This window comes from Phyllostomus hastatus, unplaced genomic scaffold, assembly GCF_019186645.2.
Source record: "Phyllostomus hastatus isolate PE091 unplaced genomic scaffold, TTU_PhHast_1.1 phas_contig_209, whole genome shotgun sequence".
In the NCBI taxonomy this organism is placed as follows: domain Eukaryota; kingdom Metazoa; phylum Chordata; class Mammalia; order Chiroptera; family Phyllostomidae; genus Phyllostomus; species Phyllostomus hastatus.
The window spans coordinates 15357993-15376308 of record NW_025333735.1 but is presented as its reverse complement, the minus strand read 5'-3'; the positions used below and the strand labels follow the sequence as shown (position 1 = coordinate 15376308).

At 38.1% G+C, this 18316-nt stretch overlaps 1 protein-coding gene across 1 annotated transcript in view; it reads right to left on the bottom strand.

Annotated features, from left to right (window-relative positions):
* Nucleotides 1-6380: 6380 nt before the first annotated feature.
* PTGER3 (prostaglandin E receptor 3) overlaps nt 6381-18316 on the bottom strand; it is a 77917-nt gene continuing 65981 nt past the window's right edge. The window contains exons 3-4 of the mRNA XM_045835308.1: nt 7642-7733; nt 6381-6911 (exon numbers count right to left, since the gene is read on the bottom strand). Coding sequence (XP_045691264.1) covers nt 6908-6911; nt 7642-7733 — 96 coding nt within the window. The 3' untranslated portion in view covers nt 6381-6907. The remainder of the gene's footprint in view (nt 6912-7641; nt 7734-18316) is intronic.

Here is an 18316-nt window from a genome sequence, read left to right as displayed (position 1 = left end):
TGTTAGGCCTTATGATTTTGGAGTTTAGATTTGACTTCCTGCCTAGATCAACCAACACTTCTATAAAGGCTTGAATTGTATTGCTTGGCCCACACCAAAATCCTATGTTGAAGTCCTAATGCCCAGTACCTCATGTTGGATCATCTATGAAAACAGGGTCATTGCAGATGCAATTAAGATGAGGTCATACTGGAGTAGAGTGGGCCCCCAATCCAATATGACTGGTGTTCTTATAAAAAAGGGGATGTTTGAACAAGAGAGAATACTCTGTGGGATGATGTGATTTGTATACAAGCCAATGAATGCCAAAGATTGCTGGTGAACCACCAGAAGCTAGGAGAGTAGCTATTTCCCTCACAGCCCATGAAAACCATACATCTTGATCTTGGACTTCCAGCTTCCAGAAGTGTGAAAAATAAGATTTTGTTGTTCAAGCTACTCTGTCTGTGGTACTTTGTCATGGAGGCTGCAGTTCACTGATACCCATGTACTGCTGTGCCAGCAAGTAGTCTCACTGGCTGATTAGTGATCCTCTTTTTAACTCTATACTTGTTCACTAAGTGGGAATATTTGCATATTAGCAGTTATCCCAGGAGTTAGCCTTTAAAATGATGGTCATTTGAAAAAAATGGACAGTATCTTTAAGCATTGGATTTGGCCTTTGAACAGAAGAAGAAAGATGAGACTTGGTAAGGAGAATAAGACAATTTGTCATCTGTTCACACCTTTCTTTAAAAAAATGTATTCTAGCAGTTCACCTGATACATTCCAATATTGAAAAAAACACATTAACAGACATGTAAGCCTCAATCATAGTTAGAGCCAGCTGGGCATTCCATCGATGTCTTTAAAGTGGGATCTAAGAAACAGGAGGATTTCAAGTATGAAAATTAATAACAGTATCTTCGCTCTCAAGAAGGAGGAAAGGATGTGGTCCTGCTTCATTGGGAAACCCAATGGGATCCACAAAATCAAGCTACTCCTTAGGAAATAGAAAGGGTGGGAGTGATGTCAAGGGTAGAACAGCCCCTGGATTGAATGATGACTTTTCAAGTCCTAGGAGAAATGAACTCCATAGATGAATTTCCCAAATGGCAGCTACAATCCCAACTTCCAGCTCTCTGGGCCACATTTGACAGATGTAGTCCTCAAGCTTTAGTGTGCATTGGAGTCATCTGGAGGGTGTCTAAAACACAGATTCCTGGGCTCCAGTTCTAGAGTTTCTGACTCAGTAAGGTACAGAGTAGGACCAAAAAATTTGATTCCCTGCCTACTGAAAATTATTCCTAAGTGATGCTGATGTTGCTGATCCAGGGATGACAGTTTGAGAAATACTGGACTACCTCAATGTTGTCAAGTCTGTTTGATGAAAAAAATCACCTGGAAGGAGCTTATTTTTTAGAAATACAAAATCCCAGGTCCTATGCCATTTTCTGACTCATGACCTTCATGGAAGGGACTAGGGTTTTCTATTTTAACAAACTCTGGGTGATTGGTATGATGGGGCAAGTTTGGCAAGCACTACACTAAATCGCTGAGTCTCCATTTTAGCGTCTGTCATTTTCCCAAAGGGTGGATTTTCCAACATGGCAGTAGTTGTGTGGTAAGTTAAGAGCAGCACAGTCACTGGGTTTTGTAAGCCTACTATGCTGACCCCATAGGCCAACCATAGAGCTTCACCCCTTCATCTCACGAACGGATTCCCTGGGAGACAGTGCTGATGCCAACAGGCCCTGGTACCATGCTCCAGTCCAGAGACCATCCTGAAACAGGCTCAGATGATACAGTTTTTCTTGGCAATTATCCCTCTTCTTTTTGACTCCTTCTTATCTCACAGCCCACATCTTGCTCTGAGTATCAATGGGGACTCTTGCCTCAGGCTGTTCCCTCTTTAACTTAGCAAACTCCTGCTTGTGAGTTATGATCTAGGACATTTATTCCAAAGTCACCTTTTCATTTGCAAGCAGGAATGGTCTTGCTGGCACCCACAGAGGAAATCACATTGGTTCAACAGCTGGCTGATAGTAATTCAAGTTAACTTTAAAGGATGGATGGAGATTTGTAAAGAACTTGTAAAATGCTTGGGGCTCTATTATGTCCAAGTGCTGCTTCGCACACACACATGATTTCTCTCTCTCACATCTAAATTCCAACCATTTACTCAAAATTGAGGCACCATGTAAATGACTTATTTTTGGACCATCTTTTACCTCAGGGAATTTATTGTGTCTTAAAACAATGGCCTCACACATATTGTCTTTAATCTTTGCAGCAAATCCACAAGATAGGTATCATTCTCTTTTGTAAGTAAGGAAACTGAGCCTAAGTGAGATAAACATAGAAATTTGCAAGGTCACTCTCACGAGGTTGTGTCACTCTTTCTCAGTTTTGTCTGCTACTTCTGCCCATTAACATAGGGTTGAAATTCAGGTCTTACACCAAGGTAAGAAATGACATAGTTGACTAAAAGACAAGTTATTTTATGTAGCAGGCTTACATTTATCTTATTTATTTTTTCTAAGAACAATTATCTCATATTCAACAAATATTTACACTTGCTTTCTTCAATAAGTCTAAAGAAAACTCAAATTTAAAGGATGACCAAAATGGCACAATATTGAAGAGCAAAAGTAAATAGAAAATCAACTCTCAATCCTTACTTACAGCGTGCATACCTAGTTGTCTTAAATATCACTGACAGAGTCTGCAATCTGGTCACTTAGACTCTCCACCAAGTTTTTATTGACAACTCTGTGCTTAGCACGCTGCTGGACTCCACAGGTACAGGAGATAGGTACAGGTCCTGCCCACAAGGAGTTGATGATGTGGTTGAGTATTAAAAACATTATAAAAGCTCTTAAAATTACATACTGTACACATTATTTTTATTTAAAAAAAGCATTGGAGATAATAAAAAGAAAAGATAGCCTAAGGACAAAAATGAAACAGAAAACGCTTTTATCCATGGGATGAGCCTAGAGATATTTTAAATTAACAAAGAATTCAGCAGTAGCCTAGATTAATGGAAAAGGTGAGTACAAATATTTTAAAGATAGCAATGAAACATTTAAGTATTCATAGTAATTAAAAGTGTATCAACCAAGGTATATCTTACACAGATCCTTAAGGTTCCTCAATAATTACAATTATCTTAACAAATTCCACTTGAATGTGCTTCTAATTACTGAGGATGTTGATAAGTTTTGTTGCCTTAAGTAGTTCTGATGGTGTCCTCATAACCTGGATTTCATCATCAATTATTTAATTTTTAAAAGTCATTCTTGCAGACAGTAAACATGTGAATAGATTCAACTCCATCTGAATTTTTACATATTTCATAGACCAAATCCACTTATAAAGCACATATACACATTTACATATAAAATTTTCTCCTTCCTTGAGTGAGAATTTGGATAAATATGGTTTCTGATGGAAGCTCAATCTTCTAACTCTAACATTTTCCTGTTGTTGTTGTTGTTGTTTTAATCTCTCTCCAGCTCCAAGATCTTGGCATGACTTGGCATACCTCTCTGCATCACCTTAGCACATCCTTTCTTGGGAGCATCGCAACTTGAGATTTTTTGTTTGTTTTGTTTTGCGCTGAGTTGCAGCGGCAGCACTGAATAAAAGCACTGGTTCTACAACAGGATGGAGGTGGCGTAGAAGTTCATTTCTTCCAATGCAAAAGGTGTATGTCTAAAATTACGCCTTATATGTAGACAAGAACTGGGTCTATGCCACCCACTCATAAAGCATATTAATACCACATATTTGTTTTACATAAGGATCCGATAGAGCTTTTCAGTAATTACTATAGTTACAATAAAACATACCATTTCTCCACATGCAACATTTTTTACAGAGTTCCTAAGAAATTTATTTTGAGGTTTAATTCTATCCTCAATATAACCCCATTACATAATATAGAGATACGTGTTTATTTAGGACAATAAAAAAACAAAGATAAAAGCACTTGTTAAAAATCAGTGTGTCACTGAATCACGATCCAGAATATTCGATGTTATAGAGCTTATTATTTTGGGTGAATTTAATATACAATGGATACTTTTCTGTAAATTAAAGAGTATTGAAAGCATTTTATACTGACATATACTGCCTCCATACCAGATGTCAAACTTATTGTACAAAGATCATTCCTAATTGAGAAAAATTTTGTTTCCAGTCATTTTGTTACTTTACTATTTTCACATGTAGAGCCTCAATAAACATTATTGTAGTAAACTGTCTGGATATATTATTCTGCCTGGATATAACATTTTTAAATCAGAAAAGTTTAATATGAAAATTCCTAAGATGAACAACAACATGGAAACAAAAAGCTTTCTATCACATTTGCTGAAATTTTCAATGGCTGATCTTGTACACAAATTGTTCCTTTGTTGAGAATTTACCAAATAAATTGCATCTTTCTTGGTGTCAAGTACTGCACTAGTGCTATGGGACCTGTGAATAAAATATAAGAAAAGGGTCCTGACCACCATAAAATAAAATTTTGTTAAGGGAAAAAATACATAATAAAAATATTTAAGAAATAATACAATACTCTTCAAAATGAGCACTATATGACTTCTGAGTTTTGGGTAAAGGTAAGAAGAGACCATAGATACTTAAATTGTTCCAGACTTAAGGACAAAGTGAGATTTGAACATGTGAGAGATGAGTAGGTTTTGCATAGGCAAACATAATCATGAGGTATTATAAACAAGAATAACAGTCAGGGATCTGAAGTTGATTCTGTCCATGACATTTAAACCCACACAGCAAGGAAGCCAGTTTAGAGTTGAAATTGAGAACTCATATCATGTAGTTAGAGATAAGTCTGGATAAAGAATCAATCGCAGTTAATACTTACTAAGTACATTTTGTGTTACTTTACATAGACTATCACAATAACCTCACAGGTAAATATTATTAGCTTTGGTCTATAGATTAATACACTGAGACTCCATGAGATTAATTAACTTTCTCAAGGTCACAGAGATAGTGAATAAAACAGCCAGATTTAAACCCAAGCTTGATTCCCAAAGCCATGCCTTTATTGCTATGCTACATTGTCTTATAAATGGAATATCATTGTAGCAAATCTCAAATCCTACTGTGCTATGGGGAGAGCCTAGAATCAAAATGCTTGAACTTGGATTTGGTTTCTTATATTAGTCATGTGACATTGGACAAGCCCTCTGTAAACTTTACTTTCTTTTGTAAAAATAAAATAATAACCAGATGACAGCTAGATAGCCACAGAGATGGATGATGGACAGACTGATGTAACAGAAGCATGGACATTCCTATGATTGGAAAATTCAACTTGCTTAATAAAATGTATTGAATTTAAACCTGAATCAAGGGATTGTATACAGCATCTGCTTTGTGCTAGTTACATAAGGCCCTTTCAAATACAGGTTTGAATGAAAAGAATTGTAGTTTATAACTAATTCAGAACTGGTTCAACTATTTAAGAAGAATGACTCAAGTATTTTGGCTTAATTTAGTTGGCCAAAATAACAATGGAGTCACAGTATTGGCTGCTGATACTATATTATCATTTCTTCCCAAGATGTCTTTGTAGGTGGCAGCGTGGCCCTTACTTAGCACAGTTCCTAAAGAAGGGACACTTATTAAATACAATATGTGGTCAGTTAAATGAAAGAATAGATGGAAGGAAAGGAAGAAGAAAGGGAGAAAGAGAAATGAGAGAAGAAAGGTTGGTTGAATTTATAGGCAGGTAAGATCATATTAGCTGAAAGATAAATATTATATGATATAAAGTATTTTTTAATTCTACAGAATTTATTTCAATACACATAAAATAGATTCCTTCCTTTCATAAAAAGTCACAAAATTTGATATTTCATAACTATGTCACTTAATAATTTTGCCTTTTTTATGTCACCAGAGAATAAATTTTAGGAAATACTAAATTGATAGTGGTGAATCAGAAGTTTGAGCTTGGGTGTTTTATTGCTTTAACTCAATAGTTAATCATTTAACCTTATTATTGTTTTTTTATGACACTTCAAGAGAACCCTTAGCTACATCACTGCTTCTAATCTTCAAAGACAGAAATAAGAATTAAATTGGTTCTTGAGTTACTAAATGACATATAACCAGAATATAGATGTAGGGACTTTGAGCTCCAAGTTCAGCCCAAAAGGATACAACATCTCCACAATAATCACATATTGTGCATGAATAACTTTTGTCATGGTATAGTCCTGCCTTCAGTTAGCATACTTTTCTATCTCATTAAATTTATGTCCTATTAATTCAATTCTACTTTCAGTATGTTGACTTTACATTGTCAAAACTTATACTGATTTTTTAAACTCATACTATACAATCAAAACCATGACAAAATGTAAAGATGTCCACATCAGTTTAAATTCAGATCAAAGTTTGAAGTTGGGGACAAACTCCCAGAAGATGAGGTTTTCTATTTTTCGCTTTTTGATTAATCACCATCTGTGAAATTCTGCCCAGCTTCTTAAGTACATACTCAAAACCCAGCTCCAAAAGTCAACTTAAAGGGTCAAGTCAAGGAACATGTATAAAGGACCCATGGACAAAGACAATGGTGGGGGGTTTGGGGGGAGGACTACAGGTGGGAGGGTGGGGTGGGCAGGAGAGAGCAATGGGGGTAACTGTAATTGAACAACAATAAAAAATTAACAAAAAAGAGTCAATTTAACACTTGCAAACATAGGTTATAATGATAAATGTATTCTCAGTGAGTATTACTGACAAAAATAATTAAAGTAAAATAATATGAGAATGAAAAAATAATACAAATCAAAATATAAAATACTCCAGCTCCTTCTCAGGTGGGAAGAAATACACAAATTCAGGGCAGCAGGAATTGTAAGAAAAGTCCATTTCCATTCTTTCATTATCTGTTAGAATAGAGAGAGAAAGATGTAATGAGCAAAAATAAGAGTACTTTTTGGTATGGTATGGTAATATTCAAGAGAAATAAAATGCTAATCAAAGCTCCTTTGCAACTAGAATTGAACAAGTCATACCCATCTGGGCAAAGAGTGTAGATATATGTTCCCATCTGGATAATAATTTTATTGTTAAAGCCCTTTTTTAACTTTTATCTAGCAATGCCTATTAAAATATATGCATGTTTAAAAAGAAAACTGTATATGGTCATGAAATGCTTATTACTGTTATGGAACTGTCTTGCTGACATCTTACTTTGTCTTCTCAGTGAAATTTAAAATAAAAATGGCATCAGAAAAATAAATACATCTAATCAGAAGGTGAAGCAAGAGGATGCTAACCTTGCCAAGTCCTGCTGTCTAATTAAAACAAGGGTAGCTTCTCTTTAAAATGCTCTCTGAAACTATTCTTACTACGGAAATCAGTGACATGAAAATTGATCAGTCACAAGATCAGACTGGATCCAATTTCAGAAAGTTCATAGTTGGAGGAAATTTATATGAAGTTACTAAAAAAACAAAAGCTCTTCTAAGGAATCTAATCCTCCTTAATCCTTAATATGTGTGCTTAATCTCCATTTTATTCTTAGAGATAGTCTGCTGTTGTAACACAAACTCAGATCAGAACAGGGAGACATGGTCAGCTATGCTGTAAATCTAGACAGCTTCTGAATCTCACCTTTCCAAGTGGTCACTCCACATCAAGGTTGAGGTGCACTGGTGGGGTAAAGAGATGGAGCTGGATGCACAGTTCTTTGTGTGGTTCCTGATCTGTGAACAAAGGGTTTCAGTGGACAGAATTATTGATTACATCTCCTTTGGTCAGATGACACTTTCTCGAACATTTGCATAGAAAAGCAAAAAACCAAACTCTGTACATTAGCTCCCATTGGCTAAGTAAAGATGCTTTGGCTATTCTCTTCCCAAGACTATCTCATTCCTGCCTCTGTGCTTTAGCCCACACTCTATTTCCTCCCAAACTTCCATACCAGATATGACTTGAGAGAGAGGCCATGTCTAAGATGAATTCTAAATCCCTAGAGCTGTTACACAGCACTTGCTAAATGCTGATTAAAAACTCACTGACTTCAAATGATTGGTGTAGATAAATCTAACTCCACCACCCTCCAGCTCTCAGTGACTTCCTGTTGAACTTAGGATAAGGACCAGAATTCTTAATATGACCTCCAAAGTCCTGTTTGATGTAGCCTCTGGCTGCAATTCCAGCTTTGTTTTGAAACTTTTGTCCTTTGCTCTTGTGTGCTCAAGCCACACTAGTCCTCTATGAGCTGCATGAGGAGTGCCATCTTCCTTCCTACCTGAGGGCTTTGGACTGGAAACGTCTTCCACCTAAAGTGCTCTTCCTTTCCCTCATCACCTGGCTGACTTTCCATCATTTTTCAGAGCTCAACTTGAAAAAATCATTTTCTCAGAGAACATTCTGGTGACTAGGACTTAATCCCCCACTATGTAATATCAAATATTTTCTCTTCATGAACTCATGGTAGTTTGAAATGCATAGTTATTTGTGCAATTATTTTTTAATGTTTGTCATTATCTCTAAACTGCAAGTATCCTGAGAGGAGAAACCACCCCTGGTTTTGTTTACCACTGTGTCTCCAGTAGTTACCACAGTGTCTGGCACTGTAGGTCACAGTCAACAAGTGTTTGTGGTGTAAATGGCCCTGAAGCCAGTCCCTCAGCAGGATTCTCCAAATACTGGCTTAACCTCATTGGATGCCATAAAAATATTAAGAAAAAATACCTGAAAAACATTTCTTTTTAATACATTTCTCAGTAATTCTAAGAAATAGCAGATTAAAATTAAATTCTTACAAAAAATTGTTATGAGAAAAAGCAGACAGAAATAAATTCAATGTTTCTTTACTCAATCTTTTTGTTGGATTCCTAGAATCTTTTTTTTTCTCCAAAGTTTAATTAACACCATTTTAAACAGCATTCCTATCCCAAGTGGAATAATATTACATAAGATGTCCAGACAGACATGTGGTTCTCTGGTTCTTGAATGTATCAAGCAAATAAATAATTTCTGTTTTAGGAAGGTAGTGTGTTTTGAAGGAAAATAAAATGGCATGTCTTCTTTGCAACAAAAATTACACTTTAGCCAACATCTATGCCAGAGCAAACAGAAAATTTTTAGTGGCACCTTTTATAGAAATAGTGTGGTCCTGGAAGAGTTGAGGTCAGAACAGGAAAAACAAACAGGTGTTCCTATTTATTCTCTGAGACTTTCAGAATCCCCTGTATGCCCTTGTATGAGAACACCCTTCACATGTTAAAGAATGATCTGGTTAGATCAGGTTACCTGCACTAAAAGACTACCAGGTTTCTCTTCTTGTTATTATTCTACTTTTATTTTTATTTAGTGGCCTGTTTTAGCTAAGTAAATGCACTTGGGATTGCATTATTTGTAGGCTCAACTTTAGAAGCAGATACAACCATAGGAATTTGAATATCATGGGCCACACAATGTCAAGTAGCAGAAAAAGAAGCAACAAAAAATGAGGCACTGCAAGGTAATACGTGAAGGGCCGGGAGTGCTGAAGTCTCCTATGAGGATCCCCATCACTTCTCCAGTGAGCCCTCTTTGCTTTTCTTTTATTTTCTTTTTTTTTTTTTTTGTTCTCACCTGAGGATATGTTTATTGGTTTTAGAGAGAGAGAGAGGAAGGGAGAGAGAGAAACATCGATTGGTTGCCTCCCATACACGCCCCCACTAGGGACTGAACCTGCAACCTAGGTATATGACCTGACCAGGAATCAAACCTGCAAACTTCTGGTGTACATGACAATGCTCCAACCCAGATACCTGGCCAGGAGGGAGTCCTGTTTTCTTTGTGCATACTTTTCATAATTCCCTCCATCACTTTCATGAGAAAAATTTCCTTCACTATCACATCTAATTTCTGCAATTTGCTCTCCCCTGCATACCGTGGATCACTCATTTTATGCCAATTTTCTTTCTTATATGTCTCTTTTATTTTTATTCCTTGTCTCCAGTCTTTGTTCCTTATTCTTCTTGGCTAGTGTATTATTTTGAACTTTATGAAACTCATTTTTGTTGGGTCAAAATGGTTGGATATTGGAAATTATATATGATTTAACCTAATGACAGCCTCCTAACAAATGTTTCTCACTGGAGTCTTCACTCAAACACATCCTTCATATTGTTTCTAAGGCAAACCTTGACATCCTCAAATATCTTTGAAGCTTCCCCACACTACAGGATAAAATTCTAAAGTAGCTAAGGCCCGCCACTGAGTGTCTCTAATCTAGACCTCCAGGTTTATCTCCTGCCTCTCCTCTTCATGGAAACTTGTGTTGAGTCACTAAACTACTCACTCTTCAAGAAATCCGCCAATGCTTTTTATCACCTAGTTGCTGTAGAGTTTGCTTTTCCTTTTCTAAAATGCCCTCTTTACTTCTGTCCAGAATTTATTCAACTTATCCTCTGAGACTCAGCCTTTCATTTTCTTGGGAAAATATCATTCCTCCTATCATATTTCCATAGTGTTGTATACATTAGTCAAGATGTACTTATTGCATTGTACTTATTAGTCTGTCAGTTTTTCATATTCTGATTCAGAGCAAGAGCCCAATAAATGTTTGTGAATTAAATAGAATTCTAAGCAATTGATTGGTTCTCCTCAACAGTCAATATTATGAAGCCAAGGACTGACCCAATCTTGTCCCACACTTAAGATCTTACTAGGTGTAAGGTATTTTACAAGATCTGATGATATAGTCATATTTTAAAAGTTTCCAGCCCTGGCTGGCGTAGCTCAGTGGATTGAGCGCGGGCTGCGAACCAAAGTATCACAGGTTTGATTCCCAGTCAGGGTACATGCCTGGGTTGCAGGCCATGACCCCCAGCAACTGCACATTGATGTTTCTCTCTCTCTCTCTATCTCCCTCCCTTCCCTCTCCAAAAATAAATAAATAAAATCTTTAAAAAAAGTTCCCTTTGGCTCTAGAAATGTGTAGTCTTTAAATGGTCCACAGAATACCTTGAGAATATCCACGGCTACCTTTCAGCTAACTATATATCACTCTTCTTTGCTAGACTGGGAAAAGCACTTAGACACTTGAGTGTGCTTTCCTGAGTGAATGAATGAATGAATGAATGATAATGACTATTTTAGGCTCTGTATTCCCAACCTTAGATCCAGAGCCAAGGATTTTGTGCCAGTGACTTATTAAACATGTGCTCCCAGGAGAACCAGTAAGGAGTGGGAATGTAGAACATAGAAAGAGAAGAAGCCAAGCAAGTGTGAAATTTTAGGTGATTCCAACTTCAATCTGAGCTTTTGAGAAATTTGGGAGCATAAATTACACTTAGAAGTTTATCACATCTCTAGACAAGGGGGTCTGGGCTTTTCTACACCCATGTTTTTCAGCCATTGCTGCTTTAGGGAGGAATAGAGCTCTGAGGCTCTTCTGGCTCTGTCCATGGGTGAGCCTCTAAAGTGGCAATGCTAGCAGTTAGCAGCAAAACAAGCAGAAGCTGGGGATGAGTGCACAGAACTGGTATATGGGGTCTGAGAGGTCCTGGGTAGGTCCAATCATGTGGGACACAGTTTCAAGCAAATTCTTAGCAAGTTAAGTTTATCTGGTAGAAGAAAAGTCTGCCCATGTGCATAGATTGAGGAACTCTAGGAAGGGTATCCTATACAAAAAAATAATCTTCTCCACTCCTGCTGCTGGTGCCTGGAATCCTTTTAGCTAGGGACAAAACGTTGTCATCTATAGTAAGAAGCAATACTTAAAAAGGGAATTACCTTGGGTGGAAGGGAGAAAAAGTAGGAACATTAAGCAGAGCCCATACTATGTCAGGTGATGCCAAACTCTTTTACATTTTATTCAATTTACCCCTTTAATATACTGACTCTCATCCACACAAAAGTATGGGTCTTTCCTGAGAATGTAGGATATACAGGCTTAAAAGGCTTCTCTTAGACCTCTTAGCACTTATCGCCAGGAAGATGGTGTCCCTGATGGTCTTTATGGTGACCAAGATCTTTTGGCTCAAAAAATCCTCTTCCTCTTGTTGTAGCTGAGCTTACATTTCTGTGTTTTTTCCAAATTGCCAAATATTTATGATACCCAATCTGCTGGCAAAGCTGGTCCTTTCTCTGGATATGAACGATTTCAGTTAATACAGCTTTATTTACTAAGCAAACGTTACAAGATATTTTTAAACATTCTAGTTAAGACTGTGTGTGTGTCTGTGAGAGAGAGAGACAGAGAAAGAGAGATCTTTGATTTGAATTTGACTCTTGGACTGAATTATTATTTTGTGGCAACTGTGGTAAAAAGATTGAAATATGAGTGGTCACACTTCAGGCACCTGAATGCAGCCTGGGTTTTTGGTAGACTGTCATGGCTCGGTGGCTGCTGGGCTGCCAGCTAAGGCTGCCTGACGCCTGAGTTGCTGAAGCCACTCTGCCACTGTCTGGTGAACACTGTGTTGGTTTGTCCGTGAGGTTTCTTCCAGAGTGACCCGTAAGGCTACAGCTACTCTTTAGCCTGTCATTAGAGTGCCTTCTGCTCAACTGCATTATTCTGTTAGTTTCTCATACTCTGATTCAGAGTAACAGCCCATTAAATGTTTGTGAATCCTTAATTTCTCCCCATCCACTGCCTGATCCTGAACAGGTGAGGGGTATGGTGGTCTGCATTGTTCTCTTCTGAGTTTCAGTGCCCAATCTGTAACATATTATAAAGGCTAGCTGGACTCCTGAGGGATACAGAGAAAACTATTCAACACTTACTTGCCTCCTAACACCTCTACCTGTGTCCTCATTACAGATCATCCTGCCCCCACCGCTGTCCCCCTCCCTCTTCTGTCTTTCTGATCACTGGCTCCATTCCATTCACCATCAGATAATCATACATTTTCCTTTTCTTGAGAAATAAAATACACAGAACCACCACTGCTTGGCTGCTCGACTCTTTCCCTTTCTGTAAATGTGGTCCAGTTCCTCACTTTCCTTTACCACCAGCTTCTCTACATGACATATCTGCACTTCCTATTTCCTCTCCCTTTGACTCCCTCCTAAATAATAACCCAAATTATAAAGTACTTTCTCTTCATCAGGTACTGTTCTAACCATTTTACAAATGATAATTTATTTTATCTTTCAAGTTGGCACTATGATCATCTCCTCTGGATAGATGAAGAAACTGAGGCACAGAGAGGTTAACTAACTTGTCCAGGGTTATTTACAGGTAATTATAAGAGCTTGGATCCAAATGTTGGCAGTCTGGTTCCAGAATACATACTAACCACACCCTACACTGTCCCACTCTCCCCAAGTCCCTATAATTGGATATTATCCCCATGACCATAAAACCAGGTTCTTGGAAACTTTAGGTATTTTCTGTCATCTCTTGTATTATAACACAGGGGCTAGATACATCTGCACTGCCTATTAATATCTAATATTTGCAAGATTATCTCTCTCTTCTTTTTACAAGTATAATAAAACTTCATTAAACTAGAATGAACAAATCATTCGGATGAGGGTTGAACTGAATTTTACATTTTCATGATCTATGAAAAAGGATTAATTAGTTAAAGTAATAAGTAAAACACATAAATCACTAGAAGTAGAATTTGACCTACTCCAGGGGGTGAAATATGAGTAATTCAAGAATGGTGAAATGCGGATCCAGTCTTCTGATGCCAAATGGCTTTTACTTGACCCTAACAATAATATATATCCTGCCCTTCTTGATCCCTGCTTTGAAAGAATGTGTAATCTACTAGGGAAACTATTGAAATGATAAGAAAATGACAGAAAATCACATATAATCATGCTCCAGAGTATAAATGGTGACTTTTGCCTTCATCTAATTTGTTGGAATTTGCAGAGCTTGTCCTGAGATTTGGGGCTGTTCTCAGGCACCACGCCAGCTGTCACCAAGAGCATGCTGATCCCTGTAGGAGTAACATGCTTACTCCTGTAGGAGTAAACAAAGCTGCACATTTGCAAGCTAAGGGGAGTCTTCAAGATCATGCAATCTAGCTCTCTCATTTATGGATGAGATATGAGGCAAAGTTATTTTTTATAGTCACAAGTTAGTTTGCAGCAAGTCTTGTCTGGAATTCAGCTTCCTTATTTCTGTTCCATCACGGGACTCAGTAATTGATCTGTAGATTTAATCCACTTGTAAACACCCTTTAATGCACTCTATACACTGTCCCTGTAATTTTCGTCATCCAGAACAGGCTCCCACTCTTTTTGGCATATGTACAGCCTAATTTCCTTTCAAGGCTAGTTCAAGTCCTACTTTCCTCATGAATACCTGGGTACCATACCACCTCTGCTTGAATTCTTTTATTTGATAGTAAAGGAAGAGAATTCCATATGACTAGAATTGGGAATATTTTGATAGAGTCACTTATTGAGTGTCAATATCACCTGATTATAAGCTCCATGGAAGCAGGGTTCATATTTATCTCCTTTCTGCTCTATGCCCACATATCACAGTACCTGGCACAAAGGATGAACTCAATAAATATTTGCTGAATGTATGAATGAATAAATGATCTTTTTGACAAGATAGTTGCTCTTTAAAATCAGGGACTATGTCGTCAATATTCTGTAAAGAGCCCAGCATGTCTGGCACAGAGTGGCACTCATTAGTATTTGCTGGCTGATTTACAATACACTGTGTATATAACAGAGATTTTTTTCTTAGGGCTTGGTGATAACCATGCACACCTGGTCTAATTCACATCCTGCATTATCTCTTGTATGCTTCCTAGCTCTGTGAAGGTAAACCAGGCAAAAGGAAAAACAATTAATTGGTATCAGCCAGACAGTATACTAGAGACTAACACTTCCTTCCCTGCACCATCCTTGCTGGTCTCTGACTCGTTAAATCTGGTTGGCTTGTTCCACATCTGGAGTTTCCTGGTTCTTTGAATCAGGAGGATGTAGCCCTGTCACTGCAAGCAGACTTTAACCAGAGCCTGGTTCCATAAAGATCCCGGACTGTGAGATTAATTGTCATGGAGAACTTGAGCTGGTCAGGGGCCTAGTTATGCTCATAACTGTTAGGCTGAGTTCTGAAAACCTGTTACTAGATGTACAGTACTATAAGGCTTAGCTGTTGTAGCCACCTGTTGTGTTGATGATTGATTTAAAAATAACATTAGTTAAATCAATAAAATAAAATTATTTTAATTATTCAAAGTTAGCCTACTAATAAAATAATAAGGGTAGCCTAGAAACTCACACCCTACTAATTAATTTAAAGTAAAATAATTTTTAAATGTATTTTTTAAAGATGAGAAATAACGAAGTTGTGCAATTCAGAAACACAGGGAATGTTTTTTAATGAAACAGTAACAATATTCTTTAAATCTTTAAATACTTCTTAATTATTTTCTTGGATTGGTAACAGTATTGCCTGCAATCCCTCCCCACTCCCATGGCAGCCTGTCCATCATTGTAGCCCCAGGGAAACAGGAGAGCAAAAGGCAACTTGAAGAGGAGAAAACAGTGTGGAGAAGCACTGCAAACCAAGCTCTTCCAGTGCTAGGAGGAGGGGACACTACAGAAAGAGAAGCAGGGCACCATGTCCTTACTTCTTCACAATTGCCTCAACATCCAGCCTCACAAGTGGGAGGGTGATAAAAGAATATAACCCCCCAGTAGGAAGAATGGTTACAAACCACTGGGGATACAGCCTCACAGGGTGTGCTGGCACACATGCGTGGACACTGCTGAAGAAGGGGAATGGCTGAGAGAGGGCCATGATCGTTCTCTAAGTGCCTCCCAGCCTCCTCATATAGAGAAGTCCCCGCCCCCACACCAGGGTCGCCCTGGGGTTCATGGAAGAGCTGCTATGTTTAGGGCGGGGTGACACCCTGGCGATGACAGCATTTCCCGTGGAGTGGACAGCTGAAGGAGGTGCTCAGAAGGAAAGAAGCAGCGGAGTCTCGAGGGTCTATTGTGTCAGTGAGAAACAGTGGGTCAAGTCAGCAAAGTGATGCCACAGGGCTCAAAACACGCTGCAGAAACAGTCTGCAGGTTTTACCGGCCCTGAATCAGTGGTGGAGGCCACAAGCTACCCAGCAAACAAGAACACCAAAAGCAGCTCTAGGGAGGGTGGGGAAGACCCAAGAGGCAGGACGGGGACCTACATGTGGACAAGCTGCCTCACCTTACCTTCACCCATTATCCTGAGGGGAATATTAGAGTTCTCCCTCATATAGATGCCACCTTGGCTAAGAGAAAGGGGAGCTGAGAAAACCCATGAAGAAAGAATATTTCTGTCAAAAATATTGTTCGTGAAAACTGCAAAAAACAGATGGACCAAATATCTTCAACTATAAGTCTTAGTACCTATGCGCTATTGTCCTACCTCCCAGCCCCTAACCCAGCCAGCAGAGAACATGGATTTATGTGGAAGTTTTGTTCTGTAGAGAAAAGTTTGTAAAGATATTTTTTAAATACCAAAGTTGTAGAGTACAATTTTCACCCTATCCATTAGCTAAATTAGAGACTCTAAAAACCAAACAGATGACAATGGTGCTCAGTAAATATGGTGACCCACCCTTCATAAATCTGTGAATATGAGCTGTTTGTTTTCTGTTTTAGTGCATCATGAAGATGACCAGGAAGAAAGCTGGAGCAGGGACCAGGACGATTGAGCAAACAAGGCCATCCTAATTCCGAAGTTAAGAGTATCCTTAAAAACAAATTAAATCTAATGATAGGTGAAAGGTTTGTTCCATTGTATAACTTGTAATCAGAGACAGTCACTAACGGGTCCCATTCATTACAATTTTATGTTATTTTAAAAGCTAAATCACAAGATGTGGAGCTCAAATACAAAGAAAATAATCAAATACACTCTTATAGTATATTACCAAGTCAATACTTGAGAAGGATTAAATCAGATTAAAGACTGTCATAAACATGGTAATTATACTTAGCAATGAATTTTGTGATAATCCTTATTCTCCAAGTGAGAGCTGATTTGATTAACCTCTGTGCACTTCAGGATTCTGGAAGATTTCCTAGTCCCTGAAGCTGCAGGTGTGGTCACCAGCAGAGGCAAAACCCTTACCTATTTAGGAAGTAACCTGATCCCCTGTGGTCTCCTCTATGCATAGCAATAACCCCAACGTCCAATATAGTCAAATTAAATCAGAGTCAGTGTAACACTGTCACGAGACTAATGACTGGATAGCAGCAGAATCTCTCAAGGGCCTTTCATCTATCAGGCAAATAAATTCAACCGAGTAGTGAAGGTCAATTCAATTTAGCACTCATTGATTACATATCTATTATGTGTAAGACACTGTGCTAAACATTGAAAGAAAATGTTGTAAACTGTGTATAATTAAATAGTGGTCATGATGTAGTATAAATGTATGTATTTAATGGTTGCAGTAAATCTAAATTCCCAATGCATCCTCATTTCTCTAAGTGATGAGAGCAAAGAAAAATGACTAAAGTGCCACTTGTTACACATTTGGCCACTTGAAATCTGAATTGTATATAAAAATAGTTTGAAAGGCTGTTGCTTAATTTAAATGCAAAATAATATAGCAAATTATTTATTATTCAGCTTTTCTTGTTCTTAGTAATGCAACGACTATGATCCTCAGGCAGAAACCTGATAGATTCTCTGACATAAAAATTTTTTCCACAGAAAAGACATTTTAAAAGTCATTTCAGGTACATGAAAATAAGGGACCATTCATTAACTGTGGCAGTGATTGCCGGTTGTTTCCTAGCATCTACCCTCCCCTTTTTTCAACAGAGCCCTGATTATCAGCCAGGCATCAATTAAAATGCTACAGTTCCAATATTCCCCAGTTAGATGTGGTTATGTGACTAAATTCTGGCCAATATATTCAAAAAGAACTCCTTTCTCTTTCCTGCTGATAAGAGGCAGATTAATGGCTGAAGCTCAAGCAGTCAATCAAATTGGACCACAAGGCACTACTACTACGGGTGACAGACATAGCATCAGTGTCTGATGATTAAGCAACAGCCAGATCGGCCCTGGACTGCTGCAGAGGAGACACTGTTCCATAACATGACCACTGCTTGTCCCACAAGGTGGAATTGAGGTTGCTTTCTGTGAATCCCCTTAGAGACTAGACTGTATGATCATAATTGATGTTCATAGTGACATAAATCAGCAGCCCTCCCTTGCCTTCTGTTATGTTCTGGTTCCTGGAAGAGGTTGTTGTCCTGACCTGGTCAAACATGTAAAGCGATTTTCTATACCTGGCAGCTTCATGTACTAGTACCCCCTACTGTTCTCCCTTTGTATGCTATGTAAGTCTTTGGCACCTGCCAGGCAGCA